The 16,522-nt window shown below is 49.7% G+C and overlaps 1 protein-coding gene across 1 annotated transcript in view; it reads left to right on the top strand.

The window, feature by feature from the left end:
• Window positions 1-864: 864 nt before the first annotated feature.
• Window positions 865-16,522, top strand: part of JAM3 (junctional adhesion molecule 3) — a 349,693-nt gene continuing 334,035 nt past the window's right edge. The window contains exon 1 of the mRNA XM_078681937.1: window positions 865-934. Within this exon, the coding sequence (XP_078538063.1) occupies window positions 877-934 (58 nt within the window). The 5' untranslated portion in view covers window positions 865-876. The remainder of the gene's footprint in view (window positions 935-16,522) is intronic.

The raw sequence follows: 16,522 nt of genomic DNA, 5'->3' as shown, positions 1-16,522 counted from the left end.
GTGATGAGAGCCCCTTGCTGTCTCTCTGCAATACGATAGCCATCTTTTAGTTGGTCTGTTGTGGCTGCCATCTTATAGTCAGGCTCTGTGGTAAGAGGCCACCTCTTGGTCCGTCTCAGTGGTGAGATCCTGCTATTGGTTGGCCTCGTTGATGGCAGCCACCTGGTTGTTGCTTGCTCTCTATTGTGACAACCATCTCGTGGTCAATCTCTGCGGAGAAAGCCACCTTTCAATCTTCCTCCTTGGTAACTGTCTTTTTTGATGCCTGGTCTCTCTGGTGACAGCCTCATCCCAGCCAGGTTCTTGGGGGGTCTTCCTCCGTAGTAACAACATCCGGTTGGGTGCTGTCCATAACGAAACCTACCTCATGGTCATCCTCTGATATGACAGGCAGCCTTCTGCGTATCTGCCTCCATACCGACACTGTCCTGTTTGTCTTTATGGTGTCACAGCCACCACAAGGTCAGCCTCTACGGTGAAAGCCTTCTTGCAGCCTGCCACCTTATGCTTTGCAATGGCTGCCCCCCGCGGTGAAATCCTCCTGTTGGTCATCCTCTCTCGTTGTGAACGCTATCTCATTGTCCGGCACTCTGGTGAGGGACCTCTGTGGTGCCTGCCACCTTTTGGTCTGCTTCCATAGTGACTACCTTCTGGTGGTGAATCCCTGTACTGGCAGCCTGTTGGTCCAGCTCCCTCCGTTGTGCGACCCTCTCTGGAGAGTGCCTATGGTGATAGCCTCCTTGGTTGCTCTGGTTACGGTCTCCATGGAGTGGACGCTATAATCGTCTCCATGGTGACGGGTCGAGAGGCGGGGCCGGCTGTTCGCAGAGCGCATGCGCGACGGTGTGTTCTGATTCCCAGCCTCTCAGATGGAAGATGGCGGCGCAGCAGAGAGGAGCGATGTTGGGACTGAGCTTGAGTCTGCTGCTGGGAGGTGAGGAGAGAGCACGCATGGACGGGGAGACAGCGACGTACCTTGGGAAAATGCCTGAGCTTGTGGGGGTGGTAAGGGGAGAGACATCCCTGTGAAAGGCTGAGAGTTGGGATAGATGGGGAGACCCCCGCCCCTTTACGCACTATCTGAGCCCGCACTCATCGGAAGTACTGCCGGGCTTCTAGACGGGGCATGGCGATAGGACAGATATGGCTGGAGCACAGCTGAGCTATAACACCCCAGCGTTAACCAGGGAAATTCCAAGAACCAGACCCATTTTTGGGGAGGGTAAAGTACACCTCGATTCGCCCTCATCGGAATAGTAACTGTCATTATCTTTTAAATCATACATTCACCCCTCTCGCGAACCTGATCACCTTCCTAACTATTGTCCACAATCACTGATTGGAACCGCACTCTAAAAGGATGTGATGTCACTCCCCGTGGAGGCTTGGCTGCTTAAGAGGCATGTAGCGGTTCTTGAAATACTACTGTGGAACAAGCCCCGCTGCACCGCTGATGCGCCTTCTCTGCCCCCTCCCAGCCTCCAGCAACTTTAGATCCCCCGAAGTAAACTGGGAACCCGTGAGATATGCCAGGATGTCGGCTGTTTGAGATGCTCGTCAAATCACCCCTGCCGAGTGTATGTTTTTGGAAACTGTCACTGATGGAGAGTGATTGTATTGATAAATGAACTTTACACTTGCAAAGAATGTTGACAAAACTCGCGCTTTGGGTGCTGCCCTTCCCAGCTAGAATCGATATTTATTGTTTAAAAAAAACACTCTCTAAACAAAAATATTAATTTACTCCCTCCAGTTACCTTATGGGGTATTTCTTTTTCGAGTAGATTACCGGGGAAATGGAAACCACATCTATCTCCCCCATCCAGGGAGGGGTCAGCTTCACCACTCTTACGAAAATGACGACAGTTCATTTAATGTATAGAACTTTTTACTGTCTGCGTTTATTTCAGCTAGCACAATGGGCTATTGTTGGGAACGTCTTTTAATGTGTGTGTGTGGGTGGTGAGGCGGCAAGGAAAGTAGTTTCATGAAATGTAAATTCATATAAAGAGGGGGGGTTAAGTGAGGGACGAGGGAGATTTGAATGGGAAATAAAGAGGAGGGGCAGAGGGGAGATGTAGGGGGGTTAGTGCAGACAGAGGGGGTGAGATGGGGAAGGAAGTGATAGAGGTAGGATCGTGTGTAAGGGGGTATGGAGACAGTAAGGCAGGAGGCAGTGTTGGGGTGGTTGCGGTGGGACAGAATCAAGTGAAGCATGGGATGGGAGCAGTCACGGGGCAGAAAGGGATTAGGAGATTAGACAGGCAGTATAGTTTGCTGGGCACGTCCCCGGAGGCAGGGGTGTTGCGTCAGTGGGAGGAAGGGAAGGGCGCTAGGACTGGCGGGTGGGAAAGAAGGCGCCAGGGCAGAATGGATGGTTGGATTCGATGGGAACATGGTAGGAGTGTCTGTGGGTTATAGTCCACAGGGAGCGATCAGAAGACTGAACAGCCGTATGATGTGCCAGGAAGTGGTGAGGCTGCAGGGGTGATAGGGCATGCTGAAGCCGGCCAGGGAGAGACAGCGGGGAGGCAGGGCAGGAATGAGTCGGACATACCTAGAAGAGGGTATCATAGGGAAGGATGAGTGTAGAGCAGGGTATGGGTGAGGGTCTTCGCGGAAGGGTGGCATGGTGGGCAGAAATAGATGGGAGCAGCTGCATGGGTGGCTGGTGGTACAACAGCTGGGGTGGGGTAGCAAGAAGTGAGGAAGAACAGGAGTGGATTGTCACAGCTGTCGGGTCCCAGTCCTTAACCTGCTTTATAAAAACGTTCAGTACCAGCCTGTTCTTGTCTTCTAATGCCAGCCTGTTCTTGCGCCATTACATGTACTGCTGCTGGGGGCATGCGGTGAAGGGATAGTAGTCGGTATAGGGTGGGAGCGGATGTCCTAGCAGTAATGATGCCAGTCCTACCACCCCCCCCTCTTTGTTTGAAGTCTTTGAACAGAAGCCTGTTTTGTGCGATTAATAATCCTCCCGCCGAGGGGAGCTGGAGGGTGGAGGCTCAGGAATGCGCTGGCCCGGCACCGCCAGTACCATCCACTCACACTCGCCCATTGTCTCCCTCCAGCTGGGGCTGTCCGAAGAGGGCCCTTTGTCTTATTGTGAGTTTGGAGCCGGGTTGTTGTGACTGTCAGGGAAAGCTGCTTGTTGGGGCGGCGCCAAAGGGGCCCATGGTGTCCGGGGACTGTCAGTTCTCCCAGAGTGAGAGTGTGGCAGTTCAAAGCTGGCACATCTGAGCTGCTGCACAGAGCATCCACACATTGTAAGGGCGTGGAAGACCCCTTCTCTCTCCTGCCCCATGTGCCGCTGCCTCCCTTGACCTGTTGCCTGTTAGTTTCTCTCCTGTCACACTTTTCTGACTGCTGGGAATTCGCTCTCACGAGAGCCCACAGACAGCTCCTCGGCTGTACAGTTCACTTTATGCAGACAGCTAACAGTAGTGCAGGGTGTGAGCAGTACACTGCAGGGTGTGCGCACCGCCCCCACTGGTGGAATTCTTCCCCGCGCCCTCCTCCTGGTAGGAGAGGCGACCCGTTGGCTAACCTGCTGAATTGTGGAATCTGAAGCCCTCCGCGTGATTCCCGCGAATCATTCTTTTCCATTCTGTGGCCCGAACTGTTGTTGTGTATAATGTGTACATATAGTATGCGTTTTAGAGCAGTTATAACTGAACACGCCCTAAGGGACATTGGCCAGTTGGCCCTCTCTAGTCGGGGCTGTGCGAAGATTTGTCTTTGTTTTTTTGAATGTCAGGAAAAGAAAAAGATGCTTATCAGGGCGGAGCCGCAGGACATGCAAGGGCTGCCGGCTTTGGAATTGGGGAAAGGGGTTCGAGTCTCGGCATCATGTGTTTTTTGTTAAATCCCTTAATGTCACCGTGCCTAACACTGAATATGTAATGCAACTGGTGTTCATGTAAAGCGCCCCAATGCCTTCGGGTCGAGTTCGCGCTGTGTATCATTGCAAAAAAACAACAAATAAAACGGAATCCCTTCCCATCCTGGCTTCTGCGATCCTGTTCGAATATAAACCACGCCAACACCTCTTACGTTCAAGCTGGTCCTATCACATTGAATATATTATCAGTGAAAACACTCTGTTGCTCATTGGGCCTAGATCTGCGATATAGCAAATGTCGTTCAATAATATTCAGACTTCCGCATTCACAATTTTGAAAAATACATCCATAGCACTCAATTTGTTCTGTAAAAAAATAAAGATCACAAAACTGTAGCCCTGTTCCATGTGAAAAATCTAACTTTCAGTTTCTGAGAATATTCCAAATTCGCCTTTATTTATTCCTCAATTCTAGCCAACACCTGTTTAGCCAATACCGCCTTCATCAGGGCTAGAAGACCATATAATATTTGTCACAAATTAAATCCACAAAAAAATGTGTTATGAAATATATCAAGCAATTGAAATGCTTAGTCTGGGAAACTCGTTCTCGAATTATGCCAGAGACCACGTGTCACAACAAACGCGTTCCTCTCTTGAGACCAGCTTTTTATTACAGTCAGAGTAATGTGAGGCAAGCAACAAACACTCTGTGACCATGCATGTGAGTACCATTAATGCCAGAAGAACATCACGCTCACTTACTCATGGAAGTAAAACCCAGTTCTGATATAATTCACAATGCAGCCACCAAATGTGTATATATCCTATCTGAAATACAAATATGTGTATATACCATATCTAAAATACAGAGATATGATAAATCAGTCAAATTCCAACCTCAAAAACACAATCTGGGTGTGCATAATCCTTACAAGCCAGTATGATCCCAATAGTACCACGTGCAATCAAAAACATAATTTTTTTCAATGCCATCTCAATTCATTCAGTACTTTATCAAACAATGTGAGCACAAATTAGAGTGTGGTCTAATGTGTTCACCCTGCTTTTTATGGTGAAATTTGACTGATCTATCATACATCTGTATTTCAAATCTGGTAGACATACATATCTGTGAATCAGAAATGGTATATAGAGATTTGGTAGTTGCATTGTGATTTAGTGTCTGACCTGGATTGCACTTCCATGGTTAAAAGGTGGTACAAAAGGGGGTGGTGATGGACGGAGCATCTGAATCAATCAAACACTCACACCCAGTCAAAAGATCTGGGTTTAATCCATCACCGTTCTTTAGCCCACTCTGCCACCCCAGTTCAGACATGGCTATATGCAAATAAGTCTGACCCTGTTCCTCATGGGAACAGTCCAGCCCGAACTGCCAAGCCATGCTTTCCCTGGACCGGAAACAAGCTTCTGAGGACCGGTTTCTGGCATTCCAGCCGTCTTCAGCCCGGCTTGCTTGAATCCAGTGGCAAAGTGAGCAAGGGACTCGCGTCTGAGCATACCCTGCCACACTTATGGCGGCCAAAAGCGGTACAAAAGGGGGTGGTGATGGACGGAGCATCTGAATCAATCAAACACTCACACCCAGCCAAAAGATCTGGGTTTAATCAATCACCGTTCTTTAGCCCTCTCTGCCACCCCAGTTCGGACATGGCTATATGCAAATCAGTCTGACCCTGTGCCTCATGGGAACAGTCCTGCCCGAACTGCCAAGCCATGCTTTCCCTGGACCGGAAACAAGCTTCCGAGGACCGGTTTCTGGCATTCAGCCATCTTCAGCCCGGCTTGCTTGAATCCAGTGGCAAAGTGAGCAAGGGACTCACGTCTGAGCATACCCTGTCACACTTATGGCGGCCAAAAGCGGTACAAAAGGGGGGTGGTGATGGACGGAGCATCTGAATCAATCAAACACTCACACCCAGTCAAAAGATCTGGGTTTAATCCATCACCGTTAAAAGGTGAGCGTGATGATGTTCCATCATTTATGATACTAACATGCATAGTCTCAAAGTGTTACTTGCCTCACATGATACAGGCTGTGATAAAAATCTCTGCTCAGGAGCGGAACGCGTTTGTTGTGACACATCAGGTCTCCGGTATAATTCAACTTAATGAGTGTTTCAGAGACTAAGTATTTCAATTGTATGATATATTTCTTAACACATTTTTTGGAATGGATTTTAGGGATGGTCATCTGTTTTCTTTGAGTGTGCCACTTGGTATTTGAGAGTTTACGCAACTGTAATTATTAAATATTAATTTGTGACACATTATATGGCCTTTCAGCTCTGATAAGGTCGGAATTGGAGAAACACGTAATGGCTAAAATGGAGGAATAATAAAGATGACTTTGGAATATCCTCGGAGACTGAAATGTTCATTCTTTGAATGACTGGAAAAGGAGAGTGCTAGAGGTATCATTGTTTAACTGTTTGGGATCTTCCCACTGAGTAGCTAGCCACTCATTACTTCTGGAAGACTTTGAGGATACAATAATTGATGTGATTATATAGGCAGTGTGCACCCATTTTCTCCTGGCTGCCATTAGCAGTGATAAAGCTTTTCATGTACATTTTTTAGATCCCTCTTAAAGACACTACTCAACTCTGATAGTATGTAGTTTCTGTACCTATAGATTTATGGGATATTCCCTCTAGATGTCTTTCAAGGTTTGTCTTACATTCCAATAAAGGTGCTCCTTCATAAAAACGCCAGCTGTTTTGCTTTTTATTGTAACTGTTGTGCTTTACGCCAACTTGGCAGGGACCATTTATAGAAAACTGTCGAGTTTTTTTGATGTAAACAAGTGAAAAGTTCATCCCATCTCATTATAAAGGTTCTACTTCACCTCTGCTGACAGTAGCATACTACATACTCAGAGCACGTCTTACTCCTCTCCATTTCTTAAGCCCACCAACAAGATGTGTCCATTTACTCTCTGCCATAAAACACAACTTTGATAATAAGATTTTCTTCCTGGAGGTCACATACCTGCTTTGAGACATCGGCCTTTTCCGACATTTTTAACTTATTAAATAGATTCGATTCATAAACTTTTATTCGGTTACAAATCACGTAACCATAAAAAGTACACAAATAAAGTATTACGGTACATATATAAAAAATCAATGGATGTTACATTAAAAACAATAAACATAAAAACCATATTTATAAACAATTCATATAAATGGTGCGAAATACTTCAAAGATTACAATGAAATTTAAGACATGACTTTAAGAAGCAAGCTATGCATTTAGCGGTATTTTGAGAATCCAGAAACTGCAAGGCTAAGTATTAAATAGTAAAAAGATTCTCCAGGAGAATGGCAATAGTCGTTTGTGTGTGTGTGTGGGGGGTTGCTAATCTACCTGCATTATTGTAGGAAGGAGCTTAGATTATTACAACACACTATCTTCAGTTTCCATGTATGTGGGTCTGTTTGATTCCAATCTACTAGACAATGTCATGACCAGAACAAACACAGTAAAAACATGCACTATAAAGTCTCAATATAACAACTCTTTCCTTCTTCACACCCATTAGCCTGTCTTGCAATAATACAGCAGTATACAAGTTTAGCATCCGTATTTCCACACGCTGTGTTGCCCTGAGTGGGCAGTGTCTGTCAGTCAGTACTTTGCCCGACTAAGCCACCTCTAAACATATTCTCCAATTACCCAAATGTTTTGCACCATTTGGGACTTATCGTCATGTAACGAACATGCTTAAAAGTCAGCGAGGTCCGAAGTGAACAACATCCTTGCCCAAGAGTTTTACCCAAACAGTGCCCCCTCACTTTGTGCCACCTCCAACTGAATGTGATGCCACAAAAGCCCTTGGCAGAGCCAAGAGATATATTGCTTCCTACTCCGTGTCCATGAGTTCCTCTCTTCTCATTCCCTCTTGTCAGCAGCGAGATTCCTTCATTAGGGTGATGGGTGACAGAGAATGTGACATACGCAAAAGGAAAAAAAAAAGGCACCAACTGTTGTGGAGATGAGGCCAGTCACTTTGCAGGTTTCAGACAGTGGCGGCCCCATCTGTCGCACAGAAGTCGGCGACCTCCAAATAAGGCCGGGGCCGGCTGTTGCATGCAAGCCCATCTCCCTGAGAACTGGGACGGGGCCTGGGAGTCTCAGCAAGAAGCCAGAGCACGGCTCTCGGAGCGCTGCCAGAGGCCGAGGCCCCTGGACCGCCGCTTGTCGTAGGTTTGCTGTTCCACGCTCCCCACAAGTAGCTGGCACCGGCACAAACAGAGCGCGGCCCGCGAAGATGGATTCAGCTCCCAGCTGTCACATTCACGCGCAGCTAGAACATTCTCCTCTGCAAGTGCCTGGAGGGCTTCCAAGCACAAGTGGCGGCCTACAAGAGCAACGCAAGTGTCGTGAGAGGCAAGGCTTGAAAGGGCATGCTGAGGTTGACCCAGGGGGGCACGCGACGTGGTGCCCCTCTGCAAAGAGCCTTGGCAAAACACCACGCACCCCCAACACCGTTTCTGACCAATAAGTAAAAAACACAAGTGTGGGTTTTGGGTGTGTTTCTGACTTGAGTTGTTAGTTATTCACTTCAGCCCTATCGTCCCGGCATTTTCCCTGGCCCAAAAAAATGTCTTTATACCGGTATAGAACTCTTCAGTTCTGGCGGTACCATTTGTGGGCACACTTCTAGCTAGAGAAAACAGGTGTCCGTTATGTTGATGCTTTTCAAGACTGCAGAACGAAAGTACATTCAGAATACGTTAAAAGACCAGGATGTTATATCTTCGTTGTTGGTTCTATAACCTGTGCATCCCATTGCCAACCACAGTCCTCTTACTGCAATTACCAGGGTCCAATAGGGTTCCATATACCTGGGCATTTAGGATCATTCCATTTGTGCCTATTTCAGTACTCACTCCGCCGCGACTGTGTGTTTTTAGCACAAACTCACACTTGTATTAGCATAGCCTGCCCTTACTAACACAAGTGCACAAGCGGTAATAATGCACACACCTAGCACACGCATCCTCTGCACACATATTTATTTACATAGATCAGAGCCCACTCACAGTCTGATGTAAATGCCGTGTGTAATTGTGCCAGCTAGTGGCACCCGGTGTACATTTGTCTGTTTATACGCATGCATGCATGCATTTGGGTGTTTGTTTAGCAGACGCCAGCGGAGCACTGTACAGGATCAGAAACCAGGATTACAATCTAGGGGCGTTTGGGGGAGGCGAGGATGGGGCTCATACTGACATCAGTAGAAAGAAGGGAGTGGTAGAGGTGTCGGCATGCAGTGTGTGTTTTTAATAGACACCACAGAGTGCATGAAGTGTGCTTTGGGCATATACTCGTCTGTTCACAAAGTTTGACCTAGTGGAAAACCCAGGGCACTGATACATTGTGAGTGTTCCTAAACTGGAGATGAACAAATGTCAGTGTTGGCAAGGTATAGCGAATGCTGTCCTGGACTTTATCTTGGTGCATTCTGGATGTTTTAGGTTTACTTCAGTTGGCTCAGCTGGATAATGCACGTGAGGACAATGGTTTGAAGAAATACAGCCCTGGGTGATCCAGTGACATGGTGCTGTGTGTAACTGTGCAAGCAAAGGAAGACAAACTCTCCATGACAGACTACACAGCACGTAACCAACCTGCAGCAGTCTATCGAGATATTGAACCAGAAAATCCTGGATGGCGCTGATAGATTCGCTTGAAGTGCAAGTGCACACTGGGAAACACCCACATTTTAGTACCAGCTTAGAGTCCAAGCAGATGCCCCAACAACATTGGCATCTTGGTAGTGCCAGCGAGTGAGAAATCCCTCTGTGCTATCTTAAACCAGCAGGGCACATAAGTAATGTAAAGCATTTACTATGACTATAACACTGCCAATCTGTAGTGCAGTCATAAGAAAAACAAAGACGACACCAATTACTGAGGGAGAGACAATGTTAGGTGCAGAAATATCCAGCTCATTCAAGGAAACTGAGAAGTGATTGGGTACAGTTCCCACTGGATCCTGTTGGGACAACGGCCTAACCATCATATCCTCTGGAAATATTATGGAGCACAAGCTCCAAAACTGAATGATGTGGGGGTGTTTTAAGTAAGCGCACCATTGCCCATCTCATTTGTTCTCCTCTTTAAGGGCCTAATCATGCTGGGATTCAGGCATGCAAACTACCTACAAAGATTTTTGTATCAGCCACATCAGTCTGCCTGGCACATTTGCGGACTGGAGAAGTAGCTGGTATTTTCAAATATTCCATTTATTTATCAAACCTTAGCTGAAACAATCAGGCTCCCCATCTTTTGTTTTTTCTATACATGTGCAAAGTTTTCATATGGTCGCTTTCCACACCCATGGATGGGTAACTTTCATATTGAGTTTTTCCTAGGTCACTCTTCACGCCCGTACAGAGGTTCCAGTCCTACTGCGTTTTTCTTAACATTTCAATAAGGATTCTAGTCTTACTTTTTTTTTTTGACTCAATATTTTTTTTTTCAAAGAACACTACATTGCAATGCAGTAACAGTCCATCTTTTCTCCACAAACTCAGCTACCCCTCCAATCACTTGCTGAGTATATTGTTGCATTTGACTATGTACTGTACTGCCCTGTCTTTCTGACAGTTTTGCGCTGTACAGATACCACATTTTCAATTGTTTTATAAGTGAGTTCCTTGCCCTTGGACAGGGGTTAGTAATTTGTAGCCAGTGATACTCAGAGTATGGCCCGGGGATCGCCTGTGGCAGAACTGGGCTGCTCTTTCTCCACTCAGCACAAATGTTGAGAAATATGATCAATAAAGGGGCACACATTTATTTACAGCTTAGCTGAAGTATAAGGAAGTAATTATGGTGTTGTTCACCATTTAAATGTAGGAACATCTTCATCTTTATAGACATGTTGCAACTGTAAAACTGTCAGTCTCTTCAAAATTCAAAAAGTGTATTTCATGAACATGCAGAAGAATTTTGCCTTAGCACATTCGATTATATCCGTGCATTGAGAACTGCTTTTAGGTCGAGCCTAGACAGCTCATGCGCTGCTCTGCGAGACATGCTGCATTGAAGAAGGGAATGGAAGCTCCGCCCACATTTTTTATTGGCTTGTCATTTTCTACTGTAAACTGTGGCTGTTCATTGGTCCCTCCTAATACTGCCTAGTCTCTTTTTGTAACCATACATGGCAACACCCCCGTTACATGTGTTTTTGCTCTCTAGGCCTTCATTCCAGCCTCCTAGCACTATTTTCTAAAATAAGCAAGGCAGGCTCTCTCCTAATGCTTTTTAACCTGATGCGTGCGGGCGGAATTCCGCCCGTACGCTGGGAATCTGTAAAGTGCATGTGTCATGACGAGCTGGGCTCGTCATGAGCGTGCTGGGAGGCTACCTCATGACGAGCCCAGCTCGTCATGAGCGTCGAAGGGGTTAAAAAAAGATTGTAGCACACATTTGCAATGTAATAGGTCTCACATTTGCGAGAGTTTGAGCTATTGACATTGTAAATGGCAATGCCTTTTATTTATCTGTTTTTAAAACGAAACATAAATAAGAGGCATTGTCAATTTCAATGCCAATAGCTCATACTCTCATGAATGCGAGACCTATTTCACTGCAAATGCTTGTTCCTGAAAGAGATAGTTTACAAAGATGAATTTAGAAACATTTATGCTTCCCCTCCACCCTGGCAACACTGCAAAGAGTGACCTAAGAGGCAAGTCAGTTGTTATGTTTACCATCTGATTGGCCAGGGCCAGGGTGACCCACTTGTGGGACACCCCCGCGCCGCACGGCCACCAGCTGCTGCGTGTGCCCCTGCCCGCCCTCTGCCTCGCGCTGCCTCGTCTGCCGGCTGCCGCCGCTGCGAGTGTTGTTTTCGCTTGTTTTGCCTGTTCTTTGTGCTTGTTTTGTGATTCTCTGCGTAACTCTCTTTTTTCCCCGTTTCTTTCAGTAATTTGTGCTTGCTTTGTGATTCTCGGCGTAACTCTCTTTTCTCCCCGTTTTTCTCGGTAATTTGTGCCTGTTTTTGCACTTATTTCCGTGTCAGCTCCTTCCTTGTCCTCCGCCTACCGCGCCGCCCCCCGCCCTCCCTTCCCGCCACCGCCGCTTGTCCCCGCCCCTTTTGTCTTCTGTATCCCTCCCCGCTCCCGCCTCCCAGCTGCCCCGCCCACCCGCGCACTTGTCCTTAAATGGCGACCGTGCGACGCAGGTGAGTGTGACCCACTTGTGGGACACCCCCGCGCCGCACGGCCACCAGCTGCTGCGTGTGCCCCTGCCCGCCCTCTGCCTCGCGCTGCCTCGTCTGCCGGCTGCCGCCGCTGCGAGTGTTGTTTTCGCTTGTTTTGCCTGTTCTTTGTGCTTGTTTTGTGATTCTCTGCGTAACTCTCTTTTTTCCCCGTTTCTTTCAGTAATTTGTGCTTGCTTTGTGATTCTCGGCGTAACTCTCTTTTCTCCCCGTTTTTCTCGGTAATTTGTGCCTGTTTTTGCACTTATTTCCGTGTCAGCTCCTTCCTTGTCCTCCGCCTACCGCGCCGCCCCCCGCCCTCCCTTCCCGCCACCGCCGCTTGTCCCCGCCCCTTTTGTCTTCTGTATCCCTCCCCGCTCCCGCCTCCCAGCTGCCCCGCCCACCCGCGCACTTCGCCTTAAATGGCGACCGTGCGAACGCGCAGCGGTCACGCGCAGCGGGCGCGCCGATTGTGCGCCGAAGGCGCGCCAAAGGTAAGCCCGTCTGCGCCCGTCCGCGACCGGATCGCGACCAGCGCCAGGACCCCTGGTCCCCACCGACGGAAGCCGACCCGACGAACCTACAGCGCCGCCGACCTCACCGCACTCAACACCGGCCACATCCCAGGATGTCACCGAGCCGCCCCGAAGCACACCCACGGACCCTTCAGCTGCCTCGCCTGCAAGTTCTCCTGCATCCGGACCTTCCCTGCACCCGACAAACCGAACTCCAGCAGCACCCACCTCAAGTGCATCCTGCTCAACACCCGCTCCATCCACAGACACGCCGTAGAACTCTGGAACCTGCTCGACACCACCGCTCCCGACGTTGCCTTCATCACCGAGACCTGGATGAACTCCTCCTCAGCCCCTGACATCGCCATCGCCATCCCAGAGGGCTACAAGATCACCCGGAGGGACCGCGACAACCAGACCGGAGGAGGCATCGCCATCATCCACAGAGACACCATCCGCATCACGACCAACACCGACGACACCCTCACCACCGCGGAACACCTGCACTTCCAGATCCACACCAACCCGAAGACCACCCTCAGAGGCACCCTGATCTACCGACCCCCGGGACCGCGCACACGATTCAGCGAGGACATCGCCGACTTCGTCAGCCCGCACGCTCTCCCCTCCGCCGACTACATCCTCCTGGGGGACCTCAACTTCCACCTGGAGAACAACAACGACCGCAACACCACCACCCTGCTCGACAACCTCGACAACCTCGGACTCAAGCAACTGGTGACCACCCCCACCCACCTCGCCGGACACACACTCGACGCCGTCTTCTCATCCAGCAAAGACGTCACCTTCAGCCACGCAACAGGACTCCACTGGACGGACCACAGCTGCGTCCACTTCACCTTCAGAAGAACGACGATCCACCACCTCCAGCAACAGGTTGCTCGAAGAAGCTGGAACAAGATCACAGCCGACCAGCTCACCGCCTCCCTGAGCCAGCACCCTCCCGCCAACTCAGCGAACCCCAGCCAGGCCGCCGACAACCTCACGAAGTGGATCAGCAACTGCGCGGACGAACTCGCCCCTCTAAGGACCCCGCCCAGCAGACCCTGCAGCAGAAAAACACCATGGTTCACCGACGAACTCAAGTGCTCCAAGAAGAACTGTCGAGCCCTCGAGAAAGCCTGGAGAAGGGAACCAACGACGGACAACATGACCACCCTCAAGCTCGCCACCCGGAAACACCACCAACTGATCCGCGCCACCAAGAAAAATGCATACAAGGACCGGCTGGACAACAACGCACACAACTGCAAGGAACTCTTCAACATCGTGAAAGAGCTCTCCAACCCCAACGCCGGAAACAACGACATCACACCGTCGCAAGACCTCTGCAACTCCCTCGCGTCCTACTTCCACAACAAGATCACGGACATACACAACAGCTTCAACAACCAACCAACGCAAGCCACAACCGCTACGACGCCACCATCCACCACCCTCCGCACCTGGACCCCGATCAGCACCGAAGACACCATCCGCACCATGAACTCCATCCATTCCGGATCTCCGACTGACCCCTGCCCTCACCACGTCTTCAACAAGGCCGACGCTGTCCTCGCACCCCACCTGCGGGACATCATCAACACCTCCTTCGACTCCGCCACCTTCCCTGAGAGCTGGAAGCACGCCGAACTCAGCGCTCTCCTCAAGAAACCCACAGCAGACCCCACCGACCTCAAGAACTACCGTCCCATCTCGCTCCTCCCGTTCCCGGCCAAAGTCATCGAGAAGACCGTCAACAAACAGCTGGCCGCCTTCCTCGAGACGAATGGATCCCTCGACCCCTCACAGTCCGGCTTCCGAGCGAACCACAGCACCGAGACCGCCCTCATCGCCGCCACCGACGACCTTCGAACTCTGATGGACAACGGAGAAACAGCGGCCCTCATCCTCCTGGACCTCTCCGCGGCTTTCGACACTGTCTGCCACCGCACCCTAGTACAGCGCCTCAGCAACATCGGAATCCAGGAGAAGGCACTGGAATGGATCACCTCCTTCCTCGACGGAAGAACACAAAGAGTCCGCCTACCACCGTACAAGTCAGAGGCCACCAAAGTCATCTGCGGCGTACCCCAAGGATCCTCGCTGAGCCCAACCCTCTTCAACGTCTACATGAGCCCCCTCGCGGCCATCGCACGCCAACACAACCTGAACATCATCTCCTACGCCGACGACACCCAGCTGATCCTCTCCCTGACCAACGACCCCGCCACCGCCAGAGCCAACCTGCACGAAGGGATGAGAGACGTAGCCGAATGGATGACGACCAGCCGCCTGAAACTGAACTCAGACAAGACGGAGGTACTCATCCTGGGCTCCACGCCCTCCGCCTGGGACGACTCCTGGTGGCCCCCCGCCCTGGGCACCGCACCCGAACCGACGGACCACGCACGCAACCTGGGCTTCATCCTGGACTCCTCCCTCTCCATGACCAGGCAAGTCAACGCCGTCTCCTCGTCATGCTTCAACATCCTGCGCATGCTACGTAAGATCTTCCGGTGGATCCCCACCGAGACGAGGAAGACGGTCACCCAAGCCCTCGTCACCAGCCGACTGGACTACGGCAACGCCCTCTACGCCGGAACTACTGCCAAACTCCAGAAGAGACTCCAGCGGATCCAGAACGCCTCGGCGAGACTCATCCTCGACATCCCCCGACGCAGCCACATCTCCGGACACCTGAGAGATCTGCACTGGCTCCCGGTCAACAAGAGAATCACCTTCCGGCTCCTCACCCACGCGCACAAAGCCCTACACGACCAAGGCCCGAGCTACCTCAACAACCGGATCAACTTCTACACTCCCAAGCGCCTCCTCAGATCAACCAACCACGCCCTCGCCGCCGTCCCCCGCATCCGAAGAGCGACAACAGGAGGAAGATCCTTCTCCTACCTGGCCGCCAAGACCTGGAACTCACTCCCGACCAATCTGCGCCTGACCCAAGACCACCTCTCCTTCAGGAAGAAGCTCAAGACCTGGCTGTTCGAGCAGTAGCGGCACCCCCCCCCCCTCCCAGCGCCTTGAGACCCTACGGGTGAGTAGTGCGCTCTACAAATGACCTGATTGATTGATTGATTGGTTCCTATTATGTATGGATGACGTTATAGTTTAGCAAATAAAACGCATGTGCACATCCTGAAGTCCTATATTTCAAGGTCCTCCTATGTGATAATGAAAAAAAGAAGGTAAAGTGAAATAAAACAATTGACTAGGATCACACAATTTGGACAAGTGGGGAAGCCAGGATTGATCCATGGTTTTCTTGCTTCATAATGTGCAATTCAGCCTTTATATGTACATGCTTTGCTTTCCCTATGTCCTCCTTACACCCCTAACCCCCACCTGTCATCAGTGCTGCCCTCGATCACACTGCAGGCAAACTTCTTGGATCCTTGAAAAATGTTTGCGAGTACCCATGTTGTAGACTGATTTTCAATCCTCTGACTTCTGTTGCAGTCTTACAGTGTTTTTCTACGTTTATTCTTTTAGCTGGAGGATGAGTTTTAGTCTTAGTATTTTTTCCCTGAACTCGTGCTTCGCTCTCGCACTGTAGTTCCAACCTTAAAATTTTATTCTAGGCACATTCTCAGTGCTCGGCTAAGAATTGTAGTAGTACAGTGCTGTTCTCACTCTTCATGTTCAAACTAGAGTTGCAGCCTTAGGGCCTTATTTGTGAAGGCTTTGCGCCGCCGGTGCGTCACTTTTAACATGGAAAAAAGTGACGCACCGGTGGCTCAAGGCTTTCATAAATGAGGCCCTTAGTGTTTATCTAGGTTCATTCTTCATATAGGACAAAGTTTCACTTGTATAAGGTTTTGGTACACAGACTGTTTGCAACCAGACAACAGTTGCAGCCTTAGAATTTTTTTCTAGACTAATTCTTGATGATGGAACAGGCGCTCCAGT

This window comes from Lissotriton helveticus, chromosome 3_1, assembly GCF_964261635.1.
Source record: "Lissotriton helveticus chromosome 3_1, aLisHel1.1, whole genome shotgun sequence".
Lineage (NCBI taxonomy): Eukaryota > Metazoa > Chordata > Amphibia > Caudata > Salamandridae > Lissotriton > Lissotriton helveticus.
This window is presented reverse-complemented; position numbering and strand designations above follow the sequence as displayed.